At 39.5% G+C, this 18,751-nt stretch overlaps 1 protein-coding gene across 5 annotated transcripts in view; it reads right to left on the bottom strand.

Moving 5' to 3' along the window:
• The window catches only part of OSBPL6 (oxysterol binding protein like 6), a 215,346-nt gene that overhangs the window by 59,477 nt on the left and 137,118 nt on the right, over window positions 1-18,751 (bottom strand). For all 5 annotated transcript variants that reach the window (XM_065931822.1, XM_065931825.1, XM_065931826.1 and 2 more), the window contains 4 exons: window positions 9,753-9,845; window positions 3,466-3,588; window positions 1,179-1,232; window positions 5-118 (listed from right to left, as the gene is read on the bottom strand). In XM_065931822.1, the coding sequence (XP_065787894.1) occupies window positions 5-118; window positions 1,179-1,232; window positions 3,466-3,588; window positions 9,753-9,845 (384 nt within the window). The remainder of the gene's footprint in view (window positions 1-4; window positions 119-1,178; window positions 1,233-3,465; window positions 3,589-9,752; window positions 9,846-18,751) is intronic.

Genomic DNA, 18,751 nt, shown 5'->3' with positions numbered 1-18,751 from the left:
TTACCTTCAAATGATAGATGTGTTCTTCGGTATCAAGGTCTATTCTCCGAGCTTTCTTTTTAATTGACATGACAGAGAGTCCCACATCGATGCTTCCATGGACCTTCCCTTTCTGGATCTGAAATCAAAAGATTGGTTAAAAGGCTGAAAGGATATGTGATCTGATGTGTTTCTGTACTGAAGTGAGCTTAATGTAAACTTTCATTTACCTACAGGAGATGGAAGACCACACCTCCTGAACAGAGAGGAAATGGCTAAGGTTCTGAAGTTAAGGTCCTTAATCTGAGGACAGCTGAAGTTGCAGTGACTTCATGCCAATTTCAATAAGTAAGACTATTCATCTCATCTTGTTTCGGCATAACTATAATGTCAATTCTTTGTAACTCTAGATTACACAGTTTACATCCTAAGAGAGACTTTTTCTGGTTCCTAAAATAACTATGGTCCATCTTTGCCCTACAACCCTAAACATACCGAAGTAATCAGCTAGCAGACAGCTGCAGGGTAGAAATGGGCAGTTGGGACTGAGTGCACAGAGCAGGCAGCTCATCTTCTGGCTGCCCTCATCTGATCAAGGACACACAGCTGACTCATGAAGGGGCCAGAGTCAGAACTGAAATCTGAGCCCTCTGCTGTTTCTCCCGCACACAATGATAAGAAGGAGAGTGCTTTCCAATTTTGCATGCAAACAATAACTTTTGATATTAAAGAAAGGTAATTTGGAATAACTTTAGAGCTGGGATGCTCAAGATAAAGGAATATATGAAACAGAAATGAAGTCCATAGATAAGTCTTAAAAAAATACCAGTAAGAACACAGGCTAAATTTCAGAAAAAGCACATAAAGCATAGTTTATTGAGAAATGCAGGGGAAAAAGTCTACTTGAGCTTTCTAAGACAGAAAGGGTGATTTTTGTTAGTTGGTGACTTTTAGGTTTAAGCTTCTGTTTTTAACAGCATACATTACAATAGTTAAATTTTCATGCAGCAGTTTGAGATTTTATGCTAGCTTGAGCATAAGCATAAAACACACCTTCCATGCAACATGGAAGTCTGGTAGGTTGTTAAGTCTTACAGGCACAGAAGCACACAGAACTGGTAACTACGGCACAACACTTGGACACTGCGGTGTTGACTCACTTCAAGCAGAATTCGAAACCAATCCTTCTGTCTACTTACATCAAGGGGTGCCTTTGAATACTTTAACATTCCATTATCCAGGACAAAAAAACGCTGCAAGAACCAAACAGTCCCAGTTACTATCAGTATTCTGAATTACATAAAACATTCACAAGTGTGGGTCTAATATTGCTTGGTACTTAGTAATCAACACATTTGACCATTTCCATGTATTTGAATTTAGTGCACCTGGCCACAGCCAGTCACATGAAATGGTAAAGAAATCTGAGCTCGCATTCCATGCCATTTACCTGGTAGGGTTCTTTTACACATAATCCAATGGGGATGAAATCTTTCACCACAGTTTTCTTTTCTTTTTGGCTGTACCGCACAGCTTGTGGGATCTCAGTTCCCTGACCAGGGATTAAACCTGGGCCGAATTCTAACCAGTAGACCACAAGGATGTCCCCCATCACCAGTTTTTCTTAATGGGGGAGTGGGGGTAGCTGCCTTATCAATATGCTTGCATCTCCACTTAGAAAAATACTTCCATTTCACTATTAGTAAAACAGATTAAAAATTATTTCTGAACTCTATTAAGGGGGAATAAATAGATATATTTGGAGTGGTTTTTGTCTCTTCCAAGATACTCCTGGTCCAGTCCAAATAAATCTAGCTATTTTTGATCCACAAACCTCAGGAGCTCTTTTGGTTGATTTCCTTTCCATGGACAATTGACAGGAGAACAAACAGCTCCCATGACCCAGTCAAATAATGGGTCCAGGGTCCTCTAGTCTCCACAGATGCAGGTAAATTACTGTAGCTAGTAAATTACTCGGCTGGGAAGTTTTTATGTGACTTAGGAACTCTAGGCTGCTGAGGTGACAGGCAGTCGGGCCTGGGGACACCCTATACAGAACTCACAGAAGGCCACTGTAACCCTTTCTTACAGTTCTGGGGGGCAGCAAGTAAGCACTGGAGGAAAGAACCTTTATAGCTGAAAAATACTTGAGTTTTTGATTGCCTATGACTTGGGCAATCAAATGGACTGATGCTTGAATAAATACAGTATCACAGACCAGGAGCAAAGGAGATGAAGGGAGGACCTACTACTGCTCATGTAGCAAAATGTTCTAAGGGACGATCCAGAAAGAGCTGCAGCTAAACCACAGCCAATTTTGCTGAAACATGGATTGAGAGTGCTAAATTAAAGTCAGCAATTCAGATATATGTGTTTTATTGACTGCTTTCTTCTATTTTTCCATTTCTATCTATCAAAGAATTCTAGCAGAGATAACCTATAGGATGGTCATGGGGAGGAGATAAGCAAGCCCATTGATTTGAGGAATTGAAAAGTTGGAAGGTCAGAATGAAAGGCAAAGGTGCTTCCAGGAAGGTGTAAGGCCAGTTGACCAAAATCCAAGAGAGATCAAGGGTGAAGAGAGATTCCTGGTACTGGTATAATATTATGGGTTCGAGGAGACTGTCAAGGTTTCTGACAAGTGAGAGAGAAGAAGACACTTTGACTGGCTTTTATTCCATCCTCAGAGATAGGGAGTTGAGGCAACATTTCCCATCTGTTAATTTTTAAGTCCTTCCCTTAATTTGCAAAAAATACATTTCCTTAAGGATGTTATAATCCATAACATCCATTTTTGAGCCAATGGGCAGCAACCACCACTCCATTTGCACCCCCAAATCCATCTGCCTTGAGATGAAAGTCCATCAGCAGATGTGGCAAGTATTGAACCTGTTCTTCCAGTGATTCTAGATAGATACTGGTGGTCTATCCAAAGGCTTGTATTGAAAACAGAGGACAGCTTGCTTCTCCTAAGTGTCCAGAATTCTTGCTACTCAGGTCATTGCAACAATACAGTTCAAAATATTTTCTTCATAATTAAAACTGGAAGATGGAAAAATTATGTGGAGTTGGGGAGAGAGAAATACACCATATATATTAAAGGGCAGTAGACAAACTTCCAAGAGACACATGTATACACACAGCAATAGGAAATTGGTTCAGTAGTGGTGGGATATATAGTATAAATTCATCTGATGAAATACATGCATGCATTTAAAAGCAGCTCAGGTTTAGAAGAATGTTTAATAAGAACATATTTATCCTAACTGAGGTTTAAAAAGCAGAGTACACAACAATATGTGTAAACTGGATTTTAAATATCATGTAAAATATTTTTTCTCTGCTTACAGACATTATAGAACGAATAGATATGACAGGTTGCAGCCTGTATGGTTAAAATAAGGCTGTATAACCACCTAATGACACCAAGTAAGACCCTCTCTAATTATGAAGATGATCTGAAGATGAATGTGATGAAAATGGTACCTTGTGCCAGCCTTTTAAAGGCCATTTTCTCTTCTTTAGCATAAAACCCTCATGCTTGTCTGGTCTCTGGACATTGGTTTGGCCTATTTTCAGTCCTTCTATAATTTCCCAGCTGTCAGCTTCCTAAGAGAAAAGAAGAAAAACAAATCACATATTTCTCAGTGTTTGATGACACACTTAGAAGCAAATTCCGAGGTAGAAGTTGCTTTTGAAACAACACTCAACCCATCAGAGGTATGAATATCACTCTGGTGCGTTCTCTAACATCACACACAGCTATGCACTTATAACTGAAGTGAGAACGTGCTCCTGGGTACACCTGGAGGAATGCAGGCCATCAGAACAGAGCTGGACAGCGGTGAAGTCTGGGGTAGAATAGTTTTGATTGCCTGTATTCACAAGATTTAAAATGCACTTTTCCAGGCAGTTCATCTCTGCGGACAGAGGCACATTAAAGTTTTAAAATAAGATCATTTTGATGAAACATGTTCAATTAGCGTGTGGGCCTGACTTTCTGTAGGAATAAAAAGGCTGTAGTAGCCTAAGTAGCTCACAATCTGTTAGGCTGAAGAGCAGCCCTGTGGGCATCTGTTTCCCCTTGGTGAGGCTGCTGACATTTCTAAGTGAGCATAAAATGCCCCACTTGCCAAATACCCACCAAGAAGTCCGTGCTTTCGAAGACACACGTTGTGAGAAAAACACACCGTTGGGAGCCCATGGAAAGAACGCCCGACTGCACGGCCAAAAATCTGAGCTTCTAGAGTCCACATCATCACCCTCCTCTGTTAGTTCAGTTCAGTCGCTCAGCTGTGTCCAACTCTTTGCAGCCCCATGAACCACAGCACGCCAGGCCTCCCTGTCCATCACCAACTCCCGGAGTCCACCCAAACCCATATCCATTGTGTCGGTGATGCCATCCAACCATCTCATCCTCTGTCGGCCCCTTCTCCTCCTGCCCTCAATCTTTCCCAGCATCAGGGTCTTTTCAAATGAGTCAGCTCTTTGCATCAGGTGGCCAAAGTATTGGAGCTTCAGCTTCAACATCAGTCCTTCCAATGAACACCCAGGACTGATCTCCTCTAGGATGGACTAGTTGGATCTCCTTGCAGTCCAAGGGACTCTCAAGGGTCTTTTCCAACACCACAGTTCAAAAGCACCAATTCTTCTGAGCTCAGCTTTCTTTATAGTCCAACTCTCACATCCATACATGACCACTGGAAAAATTTCCTGTTAAAAACAGACTAAATCGTGGTTTCCTCTTCCATAAGATACGTTTTGTTCATCTATGTTGTTTTTAAAAAAAGCTTTTAAAATGAATTGTCAATATTTAAAAATCAGAGGATTTCAGACTTTAAAAATCCAAATTTCTAGTGTTTGTGGAAGCGTAAGATGCTGGGAGGGATTGGGGGCAGGAGGAGAAGGGGATGACAGAGGATGAGATGGCTGGATGGCATCACCGACTCGATGGACATGAGTTTGAGTAAACTCCGGGAGTTGGTGATGGACAGGGAGGCCTGGCGTGCTGCGATTCATGGGGTCGCAAAGAGTCGGACACGACTGAACTGAACTGAACTGAAGATCTGGCAATATTGGTCCTGCCCTGGGGGATGGCAGCCTGTCTTCAGTCTGCCACAGTCCCCCTTGGGTCTGCTTCCATGTTGGACAGCTGCTCTGTAGCAACATCTTGGGTTTTAAAATCCCCGGACCAGGTAATTTCCAAGGGCCCAGGCAGCTCTATAGTAACCGCTGACCTGGTAAACACTCGTGTTCTAGATCTCAGGCTTGGGGCTCACTCAAGCAGAAGCAGAGGCAGGAACAATGAGGTCACATCACGTGCACGACTGCTGCAATCCTGCCCATGGAGCAGGGAAGCAAAACCTCTCAGTACAACCTGCTTGGCCACCTCAGCTCTGGAAAGCTGGATGCAGGTTCATGGATCAGGGCAGGCCTCTCTGCAGAACGATCTGACCCAAACTGACTCAGGAAGCTGACTTCTGAGGGGTGTTCTATCAGCAATCTTTTTTTTTTGACTATGGCACAGAGGCTTCAGCGGGAATGGCAAGGGGTTCTATCTTGGGGCAGATGGACTTGCCAGCCCAAGGTCTGGGTGGTGGCTGGCCAGAGTCTGCTGCAGGACTGTGAGGCTCTGACAGGACCCAGGGGCCAAGGGGCCATAGTCAGTCACTGACATCAGCCATGGAGATGGGAGGGGAGAGGGCTGCATATTTACCATCCATGCCTCTTTCTTCTGTCTTCTTTCATCTCAGAAGCTGCTTGCCCTCTGCTGTGTGTACTTAGTTGCTAAGTCATGTCTGACTCTTTGAGACACCGTGGACTGTAGCCTGCCAGGCTCCTCTGTCTATGGGGATTCTCCAGGCAAGAAAACTGGAGTGGGTTGCCATGCTCTCTTCCAGGGGATCTTTCCACCCCAGGGATCAAATCTAGATCTCTCATATTGCAGGCAGATTCTTTGCCATCTGAGCAACCAGGGAAGTCCACTTGCTCTATGGCTGAGTCAAATCTATGTTTAAGTTCAAATATGTGTAAATGGAGTGGGATTTTCACAGAAAATTGTTTCCAGGAGATGTGGCTGAACACTGCTTCATGTTAACATCATTAAGGCTAGGAGATACTCCTGGCTTCTGAAGCCAGCATCATGCTTCTACCCGCCTGAAGCCCAAACCCACAACCACCACCACCCCTGAGAACTGATCCAAGATCATTGCCATTTCTCCATCTTCTCGGTCATCTCTGTGGGCGCCTGGTGAATGAGCTATTAATACATCCCTCACGGAAATGCAGCTGCCAGTGCTTATCTGGTGACATTAAGAACCTTTAAAGGAGCTGTAAACTTCCTTGTACACAAGAAAACAACCTACAAAGTGATTCTCTACTTAAGTACCGTCAGAAACTGTGACTGATTTGGTCAGATCCATCAATTAGATATGGTAATTTTTTCAAAAATATTTCTTTCTAAATTAATCCATTTTCTACCTAAAAAAAAAAAAACCAAAAAAACTTCTGATGAGACAATTTCAGGCTCTGTACCCTATTTTTAGGACACTAAAAGGCACTGTCCTCAGGAGTACAAAGCAGAGTGCTTTGGTATATTCATTTTTTAATACTGAACTGTAATTCAATCCAGGTGAGCACTGTTTATAAATAATGAGAGAATAATAGAAGAAAATAGCAAGTTCTTGTACAAAGTCCAGTTATCTTTGGCTTTTCATTCCCATCAGTGAAGCAGATAAAAATGATTGATTTTTATTCCATAAAACTAATAGATTTCTATAGATTTCTTTTAGAAAGCCTTAATGTAATCAAGAAATTAAAAAGAAAAACTCTCTACATATGTGTACCTATATTCATGAGCACTCTCTCTGGTCCTAGAGAGATATCAGCTGTATTTAATGATATTTCTATTTTTAGTAGCCCCATCGATGGATAGCATCTTCAGAAGAAGAGCATTTTTATTTTTGGCTAGATCTTATTTGAAGGCTAGTGTTCATCTTTGATTTATTCTCTCTCCATGTGTGACGAATACTCTGCATTACTTATGGAAATGGAAATCTTTAATAATAAGTACAAATGCTATTTGAATTTTTTCTTAATTAAATTCAGAATGTAGTAATAGCTTGTCCCTGTGGAACTATGACTACTGATCTCTGTCACAGCAGTTTTTTTCTTCTTTGGGAATTTAACTACAGAGGGAAAAAAGGGGCGGGGCTGTGTGGATAAGACAGAAAAAGCAAAAGTTAAAAATGTATTTTGTAAATATACATGCAGCAGTTCTGAACAGGTAACTGCACTCACTCTGATTCAGCATTACTACACCCAGCAAAAGAAATTAGGAAGAATGCTAATATAGTTCTTAAAGTTAAATAAACTGTCAAACAGACAAAAAAGCAAAGGATAATGCCAGAGCTAACAACTCTATTTCAATTATAAATACTGATGATAATGCTACAAATAAGGTGTGTAAGAAATGAAATATCCTATCTCAGGAGTTCGTACAATTCATCTCTATACTCAGTAGACCAGGTCTGTTTTGAGAAAGCTAAAGTTGCTTTCTGAAAACTGAATAACTTTTTTTAATTTCAATTAATATCAATTTTCTTCTTAAAGTCACCAACTTTCATAGGTTTACGTATATTAGAAACAGTCAAAACCCCTAACATAATCAATACTTGCAACAGATATACAAGCATTTTTGCTATTACAAAAGTTTTAAAAACACCGTTGATCTAATAACAGTACCCCCAAACAGAAAGGAACCTGATAACAGCCCTAGGCTGTTCATTTGGAAAAAAAAGACATTTCCTTTCTCAAGAGTATATTCTATAGGCGCATATGAGTAGGTGGTGGATATGTGAAATGCTTTAGGAGGTGAAAGTATCAAACAAAGCATTTGAACAAATCCCGAGACAAGACTATGTGTACTTTAAACAGTGTTCTTCCACCACCAACCAGTACCCAGGGAGTCCATCTTCTCTCAAAGTGGCTGAGGGATGGTGAGATGCTATGGTGTCTGGATTGAACGGGACTCTGATTTCATGGGGTCCCAAGAGAGCTGTTATGTATTTGTACAGAAACACAACAAGAATATGAGTCACACCGCAAGATCTAAGCAGGCAGATGCATGGAGAAGTAATGAGAAGTGGATGTTGCCAGGGTCCTACCCAGATCCCAAAGTGGGTGCTCAGTCAGTGTGAGCCACCTTCTCCATCACCCCTACATGGGGTTATTCTCTGCCCTTTAGCTGTGTCTTAAGAGAGAACTGAGGTTTCAAAGAGATTTCTGGTCATATTTACCAAGTAGACATTCTCTGTTTGCCATTCAAATAGAAACAAGATTGATGTGCATTTCTAAGTTGTTTTTTTTTTTTTCAGTTTAATAATTCCCTTATTTTAATTTGGCAACCTGCTCCTATCTGACAGAATAAACTCTATGGCTTGTAACACCTTCAAAGTATAAAGAGGTACTATATTCTACAATACAATAGTGTAGTAGAGCATTCTTTTCACAAAGGATTCTGTTTAACGTAGGAAAAGCAACATGGATGAATCAGTTATCCATACTTAGTTAACCTTTTGGGGAAATAAAGTGCCATTTCTGTCTTTGGATTCAAAATCTCCATGCATTCTATTTTTTGAGTTTCTCAATAGGGGAGCCTGAAAATCTCAGGGAATTGAGCAGGGGATGGGAATAAGTAGGATGGTGTCTCCTTGACTCTTCTTTGTGATTTTTGCAGAGGCATAAGTTAATTTAGATGTTCCCCTAGTCTGAGGAAAAGGAAGCCCAAGGAGAGGGAACACTGGCTTCCACGATTCAGAAAAGGTCTGCATCAGTAGTCTCTGTGTCCCCCTCGGAGCTCGCTGCTAGGAAGCCCAGCTGTAAGAAGGGTACTGAACTCTGAACACACAGCAGCCCCCCTGGGTAGGGACTCTTTTACCCTGCAGGTGGAGCAGAGTTTAAACGAGTCTAAGTTCGAGTCCCTGACCTGCGACTCAGCAGCTTTTTTCACTCTGGGCAAGTTACTAACTCTTGGTTCCTGTATTTGTAAAATGTAATAAATACCTACTCTACATGGAACTGCCCATAAGGATTATAGTAAATGGAATCAAGTCTTAATATAATACCTGGTACCCAGTGCATGGTATCTGCTGTTGCTGTTGTTACTTCGGGGCCCAGTGATTTTTTTTTTTTTTAATTACCTTGATATAGAAATATTAGCTCATCTCTCCAAGAGAAAAGGATGATAATTTCTCTTGCCTTTCCCTTAGAACAAAGAGAAAGTGAAAAGAAATGAAAGTGTCAGTCACTCAGTTGTGTCCGACTCTTTGCAAATCCATGGACTGTAGACCACCAGGTTCCTCTGCCCATGGAATTCTCCAGGCAAGAATACTGAATTGGAGTATTTCAAGTTCAATAGTGGACTGGCGTATTTTGATTCATTTCCCCCTCCAGGGGATCTTCCGGACCCAGGGATGGAACCTGAGTCTCCTACATTGCAGGCAGATTCTTTACTTTCTTAGCCACTGGGGAAGCCCAAAACAAAGAGAATTCTGGCCATCTGTATGTAACCCTGCAAATCTCAGCAAATACACATTCATCTCTTCCCTTCTTAGGGCAAGATACCCTACATACTGGGAGGGGAAAGAAGAGAAAAAGCAGTTCTACAATGGGCATCACAACCAGTTTAGGGGAGTCAGGTGAAAGAGGTGTTGTTCAACTGGTCTGGAGCCAGACCTCCTGCCGCCTGAGCAAGTAGACACTGCATCACTGACCTTGGAGAGCGGCACCGGCTCTGGTTCCAGCAGCTGCCGACTTAGAGAGGGTTCGGTGCTCGTGGAAGAAGTCCTCTCCAATATGTGGATGCTCTGAAAACACACAGAAATACAGCTGAGGGTTAGAAAATCCATTCCTCATGTGGGTGGACAGGAGGGTGAGATCACACACATCACAGTAAGAGCAGCGAGCTAGGTCAACGATGACAAGTTCCAGAGGGGACCAAAGGCACCAACAACTGTCAGAAAAGTGTCAGGACAGGATTTTGTCTCCTTTCCTTATGGATTTGATGGTGAATTTTTGCTACAATACTGATTTTAGTCTTAGAGAGTCAGAGAGCACATAAATAAAAAAAAAAAAAACCATGGAATAAGTCCCAACATTTTCATAACTTTATGAGAATGGTGGTACACCTACTACCTTAGATGGCTAGCCTTATATAGAAATATTTGCTCCTCTTTCAAATGGCAGGAAACAGAGGAAGGTCTACATCAAAAATCCCAGAGCCATAATACTGTTCAGTGTCTAGAGTTTCTTATAATCCTTATAAGATAATTATATAATAGTATAATTATTATAGTTACAATAATATGATAATTCTTAAATGCAGAGAAGAAAATGATTCAACAAGCAGTAGATGTCTTTTACAAAGATTATAAAGAGCATTCACAGACCAGTAAGATGACATTCCAATAGGAAAGAAGGCAAAGTATATGAGCAGGCAACTTGTGCAGAATATTTGAAAAGATGTTCAACTTCAACCACAGAGGTATTTAAAGAAATGAAAACCAAAATAATAATCATTTTTTTTAACCCATTACATTCAAGAATAGATCAGGGTTGGGGGAGAAGGAGTATATATTTGGTATACTTTTTAAAGAGGAATTTTGCTATTTTATTAAAAAGTCTTTGGAGAAAAAAGTACTGCCTAATTGACCCAGCAGTCTCATAGCTAAGTCTTTACTCTAAGGAAGTAATCAGACCAGTATGGAAAGATACAGGAACAGATATATTTACTAAAGCATTATCTTATTATAGTAAAAAAAAAAAAAAATAATATATATGAGAATGGTACAGATTTTTAAGGAAGTATTAATACCATGCAATGATTAAAAATGATAACATGAACTTTGGTTTATTGATATGGAAAAAACAGTCATGGTGTTTGGTTAACTAAATAATCAGGCTATAAAGAATATGTAGAATATGATGACGCTAAGCTTACAATCAAAATATGTTCCAGAATGTTACAGTAGCTGTACAGAGGTGGTGGAATTACAGATGATTTTTAATTTTTTTCTAATTTTTTTAGTGCAAAAATATACATCATATTTGGAAGAAATTAAGCACTTTATACAAAGGGATAAATCTGAAAGACATTAAAGAAATAATCCAATGGAGTTAATATTCAGATACAGGCTGAAAATGTAACATTTTTACTCTAGTTGTAACATTTCACTGTTTCAATACACAAAATGGATTTTATTTACCTATTAAGGTTTCTATTTTTCCTATCTCATTGGAAAACTGTCAGATTAATGTTTGCTTCTTCATAAAGCACATTACACTTTGACCTGAGCCAAATTATTCTAATTTCTATTCAGACTTTTGATTATTTCTGTAATCTTGAAAATAAGTAGTCTGACTAAATTTTTAAAATCATATCTGATTGCTTTTTTAAGTCACTTATTAGAAAGAGAATAACTGAGGTGGAAGGTTTATTTTTCCAATTTGTGAGGAAGCAGAAGAAATAAGAACAGATATCTGATGACCAAACACAGAGGGGCAGAGTTTATCAAGAATTTCTAATCTGACAGCCAGTGTGTCCAGGGACAATTTAAGCATTAAATGGGACTCCGCTCTCTCCATTCCTAGGTTCACTTCAATTAGCAGGGAAAAATGATAGATGGGACTGGGCATCCACATCTGTGCCTGCGCCCTTTGTGGGAGTCAGAAGCAAAGGCAGACTGTGAAGAGAAAAACAGGCGGTGTGTGTTCAGATCTTTAACAACAATGGGAACATTCGACCTGGGACTTGCATGATTGTTCATGTTAGTATTCTGGATGGGATCCTATTTAAAACATATCAGCTAAATATGAAATTTAGATTTATCCTGAGATCATGTACGTAACAGGAACTAAAATGAGAATTATTGCTGTGGTTGAAGCAAAAATTGTATTATCTTCTAGGATGCCCTCACAGCCTTTCATTTTTGTGTGTGTGTTTAAAAATAATAAAAGTAGTATGTGCTCATTACAAAAAATTCAAATACAGAATAGAAATATATAAAAGAAGGCAAAGTTCCCACCTCACTGTTACTCACCCTCCTCATCCCTCTAGCTTCTGCAGCTGTGGTTCTCAAAAGGTTGTCCATGAAGCTTAGAGGTTCCCATGGCCCTTTCAGGGCATATGCAAGTTGAAAACTTTTTATAACCATACCAAAATGTTATTTATCTTTTTTACTCTCATTCTCTCACTAATGTACAGTGAAGTTTTTCAGAGGTTATATAACATAAGGACGCCTCTCCATTTTCATACATGCAGATGTCTGGGCAATCAAACACACATACATTGCCTTTGGGTCCCCGTTGCCTACCCCCCATAACAAATACACACAGTAAGAAATGCAAAACTTGGAAAGAAACTTGACCTTAGCAGCGATGTAGGCAAGAAATAAAGGACTAACTTAGGAACTTAGCCAGGTGAAAGAAACTAAATCACCTAATATTCAAATCAAGCCACAGACACAGAAATCAATTTAGGATATTTAAAGTATGAAAAAAATGAGTTTTGTCTCCATAGAGACCTGGGGATACTTAAAGTGTAGCTGGGATTCTGTGGGTCAGAAAGGTTAGTGACAAAACAAACCAGACAGAATCTGTAAAATACCTATTGCAGTACCTGTCACAGAGAACACAATATTAGTTGTTTTTCTCCACTCAATTTTACAAAAGTTTGTATTAGGGAAGAAAAATAAGAGGTTCACTCATTTCAAATTTGTTATAATAAAGAGTTGGACACGACTTAGCGGCTGAACACCACACTCCAACTTAGTGGATAATCCAAATCCCAAATTTTGTTGATTTTCCAAGGTACAGAGAATCATAAAAATGTTTACTAAGATAATTCTTAAATCATTCTATAACGATTCTTCATAGGGCCCTGAGGACCCCTTATTCTGGAGGGGCCAGACAGTCTCTCTGAGGGCCACAGAGTCTCCTGCTTATCAAGGGACATCTGGGTGCACACCTTATCAAAATAATCACAGATGCTCTTAAGTTGTTTTTTGGAAAAACTATTTAAAGTCACACTTTAAATTTCAGTCTTCTTCAACTATCACTAACTCAGTATATCTTACTGGAAAAGGCATGATTTATAAAATTACCAACTGATATCTATTACTATAAATGTAACTAGCTCCCAAAATAAGCTATTTCATTTACCTTTCATAATGATAATAAAGAAGCCAAAAACTCTTAAACAAATTTCTGCAGTATATTGTATATTTGTATATTATTCGAACCTATCATCTATCTGATAATAAAAAATTAACCGACTACCTTAAGAATTGGCTTCAAACTCATGGTTTTTAAATAAAAGTCAAAAATATATCCCTGAAGTTACATAAGGACACACAATCACTCATTAGTTTAATGAGATACCTAAGTACGTCAATGCTACGTTCTTAATATGGGCAGATATGAAGAAGACAGTTTTCAAATCTGTCATATTCAGTCTTGGACTCGAGTTCAACTGTGTGCTCCATGAAAGTAGGAACAAACTTATCTTCACCTTGGTATCCCACCCCCTTGACCTCTAGCACCAGGCCCTGCATACCGTAGCCAGGCAATCTCTAGAATTTTTTAGATCTCTTTTATTAAGTTGTAGAAAATGGTTTCTCAGCAATCAGTAACACAAGATCAGGTATAAAACTCCCTTCTAGTTTCATTTTGGAATTATAAAAATCACAGCTCCAATAAGAAAGGACTTTTGAAAACATTTTAAAATAAGGACTTTTTTTTAAAACGAAAACATTTGGTGAATTAAGCTCTTGTTTATTATATTTAAAGCTGTGACTGGTCAATGGAGAACACAAAAAAATGTATTAATAATGTGGCAACATCTTCAGTAACAAAAATTAAATCCTCATGTTTCCTTTAAGATCATACTTGTGCTATACTTGGTTTTCTTCACAACCTGCCTATTTTCATATTCTTTCACGGGGACTTGGAAACACATCCACCTACCCCCAAGGTGTTATACATATTATATAAGAAGGTTAAATAAAGGATTACATATATCTGCTCATTATTCTTTTAAAATCAAGTCTCCTTTCAAATACTAAAATTACAACTTAATTTCTAAAGACTTTTTTTCTGGAGCAGTCTCAGCTCCACCACAAAACTGAGAGGAAGGTATAGAGATTTCCCTGTACCCTAGCCCCCATGCATGCATAGCCCTCCCCCATTATCAGTCCCTCTGAACAGTGTGGTGCCATTTGTGACAAATGATGAACTTAGGTTCATTCCAGGTCAGTATTTTAAGGAACTTAGAATATACTGAGAAGGCGGAAGTACTCACGCATCCTTTGTTCTCCCAGCTCAGAGAAAACTGAGGCACTCTTAGCTTAAAACCAGGAGTTGAGCGCATATTTCACTGCCGCTCTTTCATTTGGTAAAAGTTAGTCCCCTAGGTAATACCCACTAACCTTAATACCTCCTGGGCAGCAAGCGGAAATCTGTTGACCTGATTACAGTCTGGTTTACGTGGTAACAAAGATGTGGGTAAACAGACATACAAAGAGACATTTAACAACAGCTGAATGGTTTAGTCGCAACTCTGCAGAGAGAAAGATGACTCTCAAAATGAAAGTCCACAGAACTGCTGAATGGGTCTCTTGGCTTGTCTGGCCTGTTGTGTAATTTTATTTTAAAGACATAAAAGAGCTGCTGGAAAAATGGTAGGTTGTGGCTACCAATTTCTGTATAGACTCACTTTCCATACAAATTTAAAACAGTATTAAAGAGACCACTGCTCTCTGAATGTTAACTCCATTGAAACTGCTCATCCAATGAGTTTTATCTAAGTTATAATATTTTTCTGTTCATGAATTGCATAAACTATTTTCAAAGAAAATATCCAAAATGATTTATAAACTTCAAAAGTATTTTCTCATTTAAGCTTCTGATGATTAGGCTTGTCTCTCTTCTAGTTCTTCTAATTTTGACATAGCAAGACTATTCCAGTGATACTAGTAACCTTTATAATGTTGATGGTGATGACAGTAGTGATAGTTCATATTCAGTGCCTTCTATATCTCTGTCTCTTACACGGATTATTTCATTCCATCTTCATCAAAAGCCTTTAAATAATGGCTATTCAATTTATTTTATGGCTGATTGAACAGAGAGAGGCTCAGTGAGGTTAATGACACAGAGTAAGTACTAGAGTTGGAATGGAAATCAAGATTCTCCTCTGGACTCTAAGCTTTTAAATACTGACCTCTACTAAAGTCAAAGCTAGTATTAGATGTCAAGATTGCTGGGAGAAAGTGGAAGGAATGACAGATTTTATTTTCTTGGGTTCCAAAATCACTGTGGATGGTGGCTGTAGCCATGAAATCAAACACATTTCTTAGAAGGAAAGCTACAACAAACCTAGGCGACACATTAAAAAGCTGGGACAAGAGGGCTTCCCTGGGGGCCCAGGGGTTAAGAGCCCAGCTTGCAATGCAGGGGACAGCAGTTCCGTCCATGGTTCCGGAAGACCCCGTATGCCATGGGGCGGCTAAGCCCACGTGCCACACTACTGAGCCCGAGCTCCGGGAGCCGCGAGCCCCAACTCCTGAGCCCACGTGCCACGACCACCAAAGCCTGCACACCCTGGAGCCTGTACCGCTCAACAAGAGAAGCCCCCACAGTGAGAAGCCCTTGCACCTCAACTACAGGGTGGCCCCCGCTCACCACAACTAGAGAAGGCCAGCACGCAGCAACGAAGATCCAGCACAGCCAAAAACTTAAAAAAACAAACAAACATAAATAAATAATTAAACAACAAAACAGAGACATCACTTGGCAGACCAAGGTTCATACAGTCAAAGCTATGGTTTTTACAGTGGTCAGGAGGTACGGATATGAGAGTTGGATCATAAAGAAGGCTCAGCGCTGAATAACTGATGCTTTCGAACTGTGGTGCTGGAGAAGACTCTTGAGAGTCCCTTGGACTGCAAGGAGATCAAACCAGTCAATCCTAAAGGAAATTAACCTTGAATATTCATTGGAAGGACTGAAGCTGAAGCTCCAATACTTAGGCCACCTGATGTAAAGAACTGACTCACTGGAAAAGATCCCAGTGCTGGGAAAGATGGAAGGCAAAAGGAGAAGTGGGTAACAGAAATGACATGATTAGATAGCATCACCGACTCAATGGACATGAATTTGAGCAAACTCAGGGAGATAGTGGAGGACAGAGGAGTCTGGCATGCTGCAGTCCATGAGGTCGCAAAGAATCGGACATGACTTAGCAACTGAACAACAGCAACAATACAATATTAGATGACAAAAAACTACAGCAATTTCAAGTAGTGTTTAACCTTAAGACTAACTGAACACATCCACCACAACCTTCCATGGAAACAGAGGGGCAGAAATGAGTAAAACAAGTTTACAGCATTCTTAAATAGGGTGCAACCGTGAGGTTTGCTTCCAAGTTTCCAGAACTAACAGCAAGTCAGCTAGTTCTACTTCAGGAATGCAGTGTCTGATGAAGAGAAAAGAACGTAGTTTTGCAGTCACATAGACAAGCATACAAACCCCCATGCTGCTATTTACCATGTAAATAAAGAGGGCAAATCATGAACCTCTCTCAGCCTCAGTGCTTTCTATCTCCAAAACGGAGAGGTTAAAGTCTACCTTAGAAGACACTGCAAGTCACTGATTTGGCACCCAGTGTATGGACAGTTCTACCATACACTGGCACACAGCAGGCACGCCATAAATGGTGGCTAACAGCTCAAATTACAAATGATGTAAGAAAAAAATGTTTAGGAATCTTGTGCACTCTTATTTCCACAGAAAGATGTGTCCAAATACTCTACAGGAGTACAACACCTGGGTGCCCTTTGGAAGCAAAGAAGCCATACCTGACAAGGCCATTATGTCACCTGGTCAATCCAGCACCTGTAGTCAGCAGCATCTCACGACCGGAGCACTGGAGCTTACTGAGAAAGCTGACAAAGTGAATGGAGACAGATGCTCTTGGATACTTGCCAGTGGGAGAGCAACAGCGGTGGATAGTGATGCACATTCCACATCTTGTGAATGCCTACAGCAGAAGAGGCTCGCGGTCTTGCCTGCTGTCTTCTTAATCATGTTCTTAAAGGGACTATTTTTATTATTTTTGGAATAGCATAGAATACCAAAATCACCAAATCCAGAAGGCCATGACTGAAGAAACAGTTAATTCTACTACTCTCTCTATAGTAATAATTATCTTGCTCTCACTGAAAGACGGCAGAATTACATTAATAATAAATCTCCATATAAGCACCACTAAGATGAAATGAAAGTAGAAAACTTTAGACACAGTGGCTGGGAAAATTCCACACAGCACATCTGGGAAACCCTGAGGGAAGAACCAACAGTCATCACATTCTCGACTCTGGCTGCACAGAAACACAGGCTTGTTAAGAGCCAACAGCTACGGCCCCACAGTGAAGCTGTCTGTTGTTGGAAACCCTGCATTGTAAGAAACACAATCACGGCCCATTGAGTGGTCCATTTATAGCCAAGAGGAGTTCCGCAGTCTTGACTATGAAGTGGTAAAAGGCATGTGAATAAACAGTTCTTTCCCTCCCATGGCTGCCTTTCAGGAACACTAGAACCAGAACTTACCTGTGGGCTTGCTCCCTACCTGTACTCACAAACATGCAGCAAAACTACTGAAAACCCAGGAACTATGATCATACCTCATTACAGCACTTGCAACTGAATGGCAAATAAAAGGGACAAATACGAAGCCATTTCAAGAGCAAAGGCTCTGGAACATGCAGAGTTAATAAGAGGCAGGAGAACTGTGCTCTATGACTAGAAGAGGACACTAACGTCAAGTTAATTTGTACTTTTCTATAAGGCTATTAAAATGACCCAGAACAGACAAAGGTTTTCCGTATGATAATCACTCAAGATTCTGCTAACAATACAAGCAAAAAAAATCGTGTAAACATTTTTATATGTATATTTAAGGCAGAGTTGGTTTGTTTTGATTACCCTTGTAAACTCAGAGCAGATATCTATGCTTTGCCTATATGTACTCATAAATACTTGCTGAAAGAATGAACAAATATTTTCTATAATAATATACAGTGTCCAAGTTCCCACTTTCTGGAAAACATGTTTAAATTTCTATGAGATAAATATAGATAGTTAGAGGGCAAAGAGGGGCACAGGTTTTGCTCACAGCACCTCAAAAATGGTTTTAAAAACTTGCTTTAAGTGTCCCATCTGATATATAAATACTTCATATTCATTTAATTTTAAATCTTATGGAGTTAAGGCTTATAATTTTATAATTAAAATAGATGACATTTATACTGTATTTACTATATTCCATATACTGTTTTAAACATATATATGTTTTATGTACATATGCACATTAACCTGTAAAAATAAACATTTTTGACTATAGAAGCAATACATGTCCATTGTAGAAATTTGAGGGGAGGGGAAAAAAAGAAACTAAAATCACCCACAACCAGCAATAAACTCTTCCAATATCCTGGTATATTTGCTTTCAGCTTTTTAAATGAACATATACTCTTGATTCTTAAAAACAAAATTGGAAATACACTATATTTTCAATTTAATACCTGGGTATTTTTCATTTAACAATATGTAGTTTTCTCAGAGCTTTAAACATTTTTAAAAGCATTTTTAACAGCTGTGCAATATTCTACTGTATGGCTATGAGTCAGGTTATTAAATGAACTCCTTGTTGAAT

Source organism: Muntiacus reevesi, chromosome 3, assembly GCF_963930625.1.
Source record: "Muntiacus reevesi chromosome 3, mMunRee1.1, whole genome shotgun sequence".
Taxonomy (NCBI): domain Eukaryota; kingdom Metazoa; phylum Chordata; class Mammalia; order Artiodactyla; family Cervidae; genus Muntiacus; species Muntiacus reevesi.
Note: the sequence above shows the minus strand (reverse complement) of the source record. Positions and strands in the feature narration are given on the sequence as shown.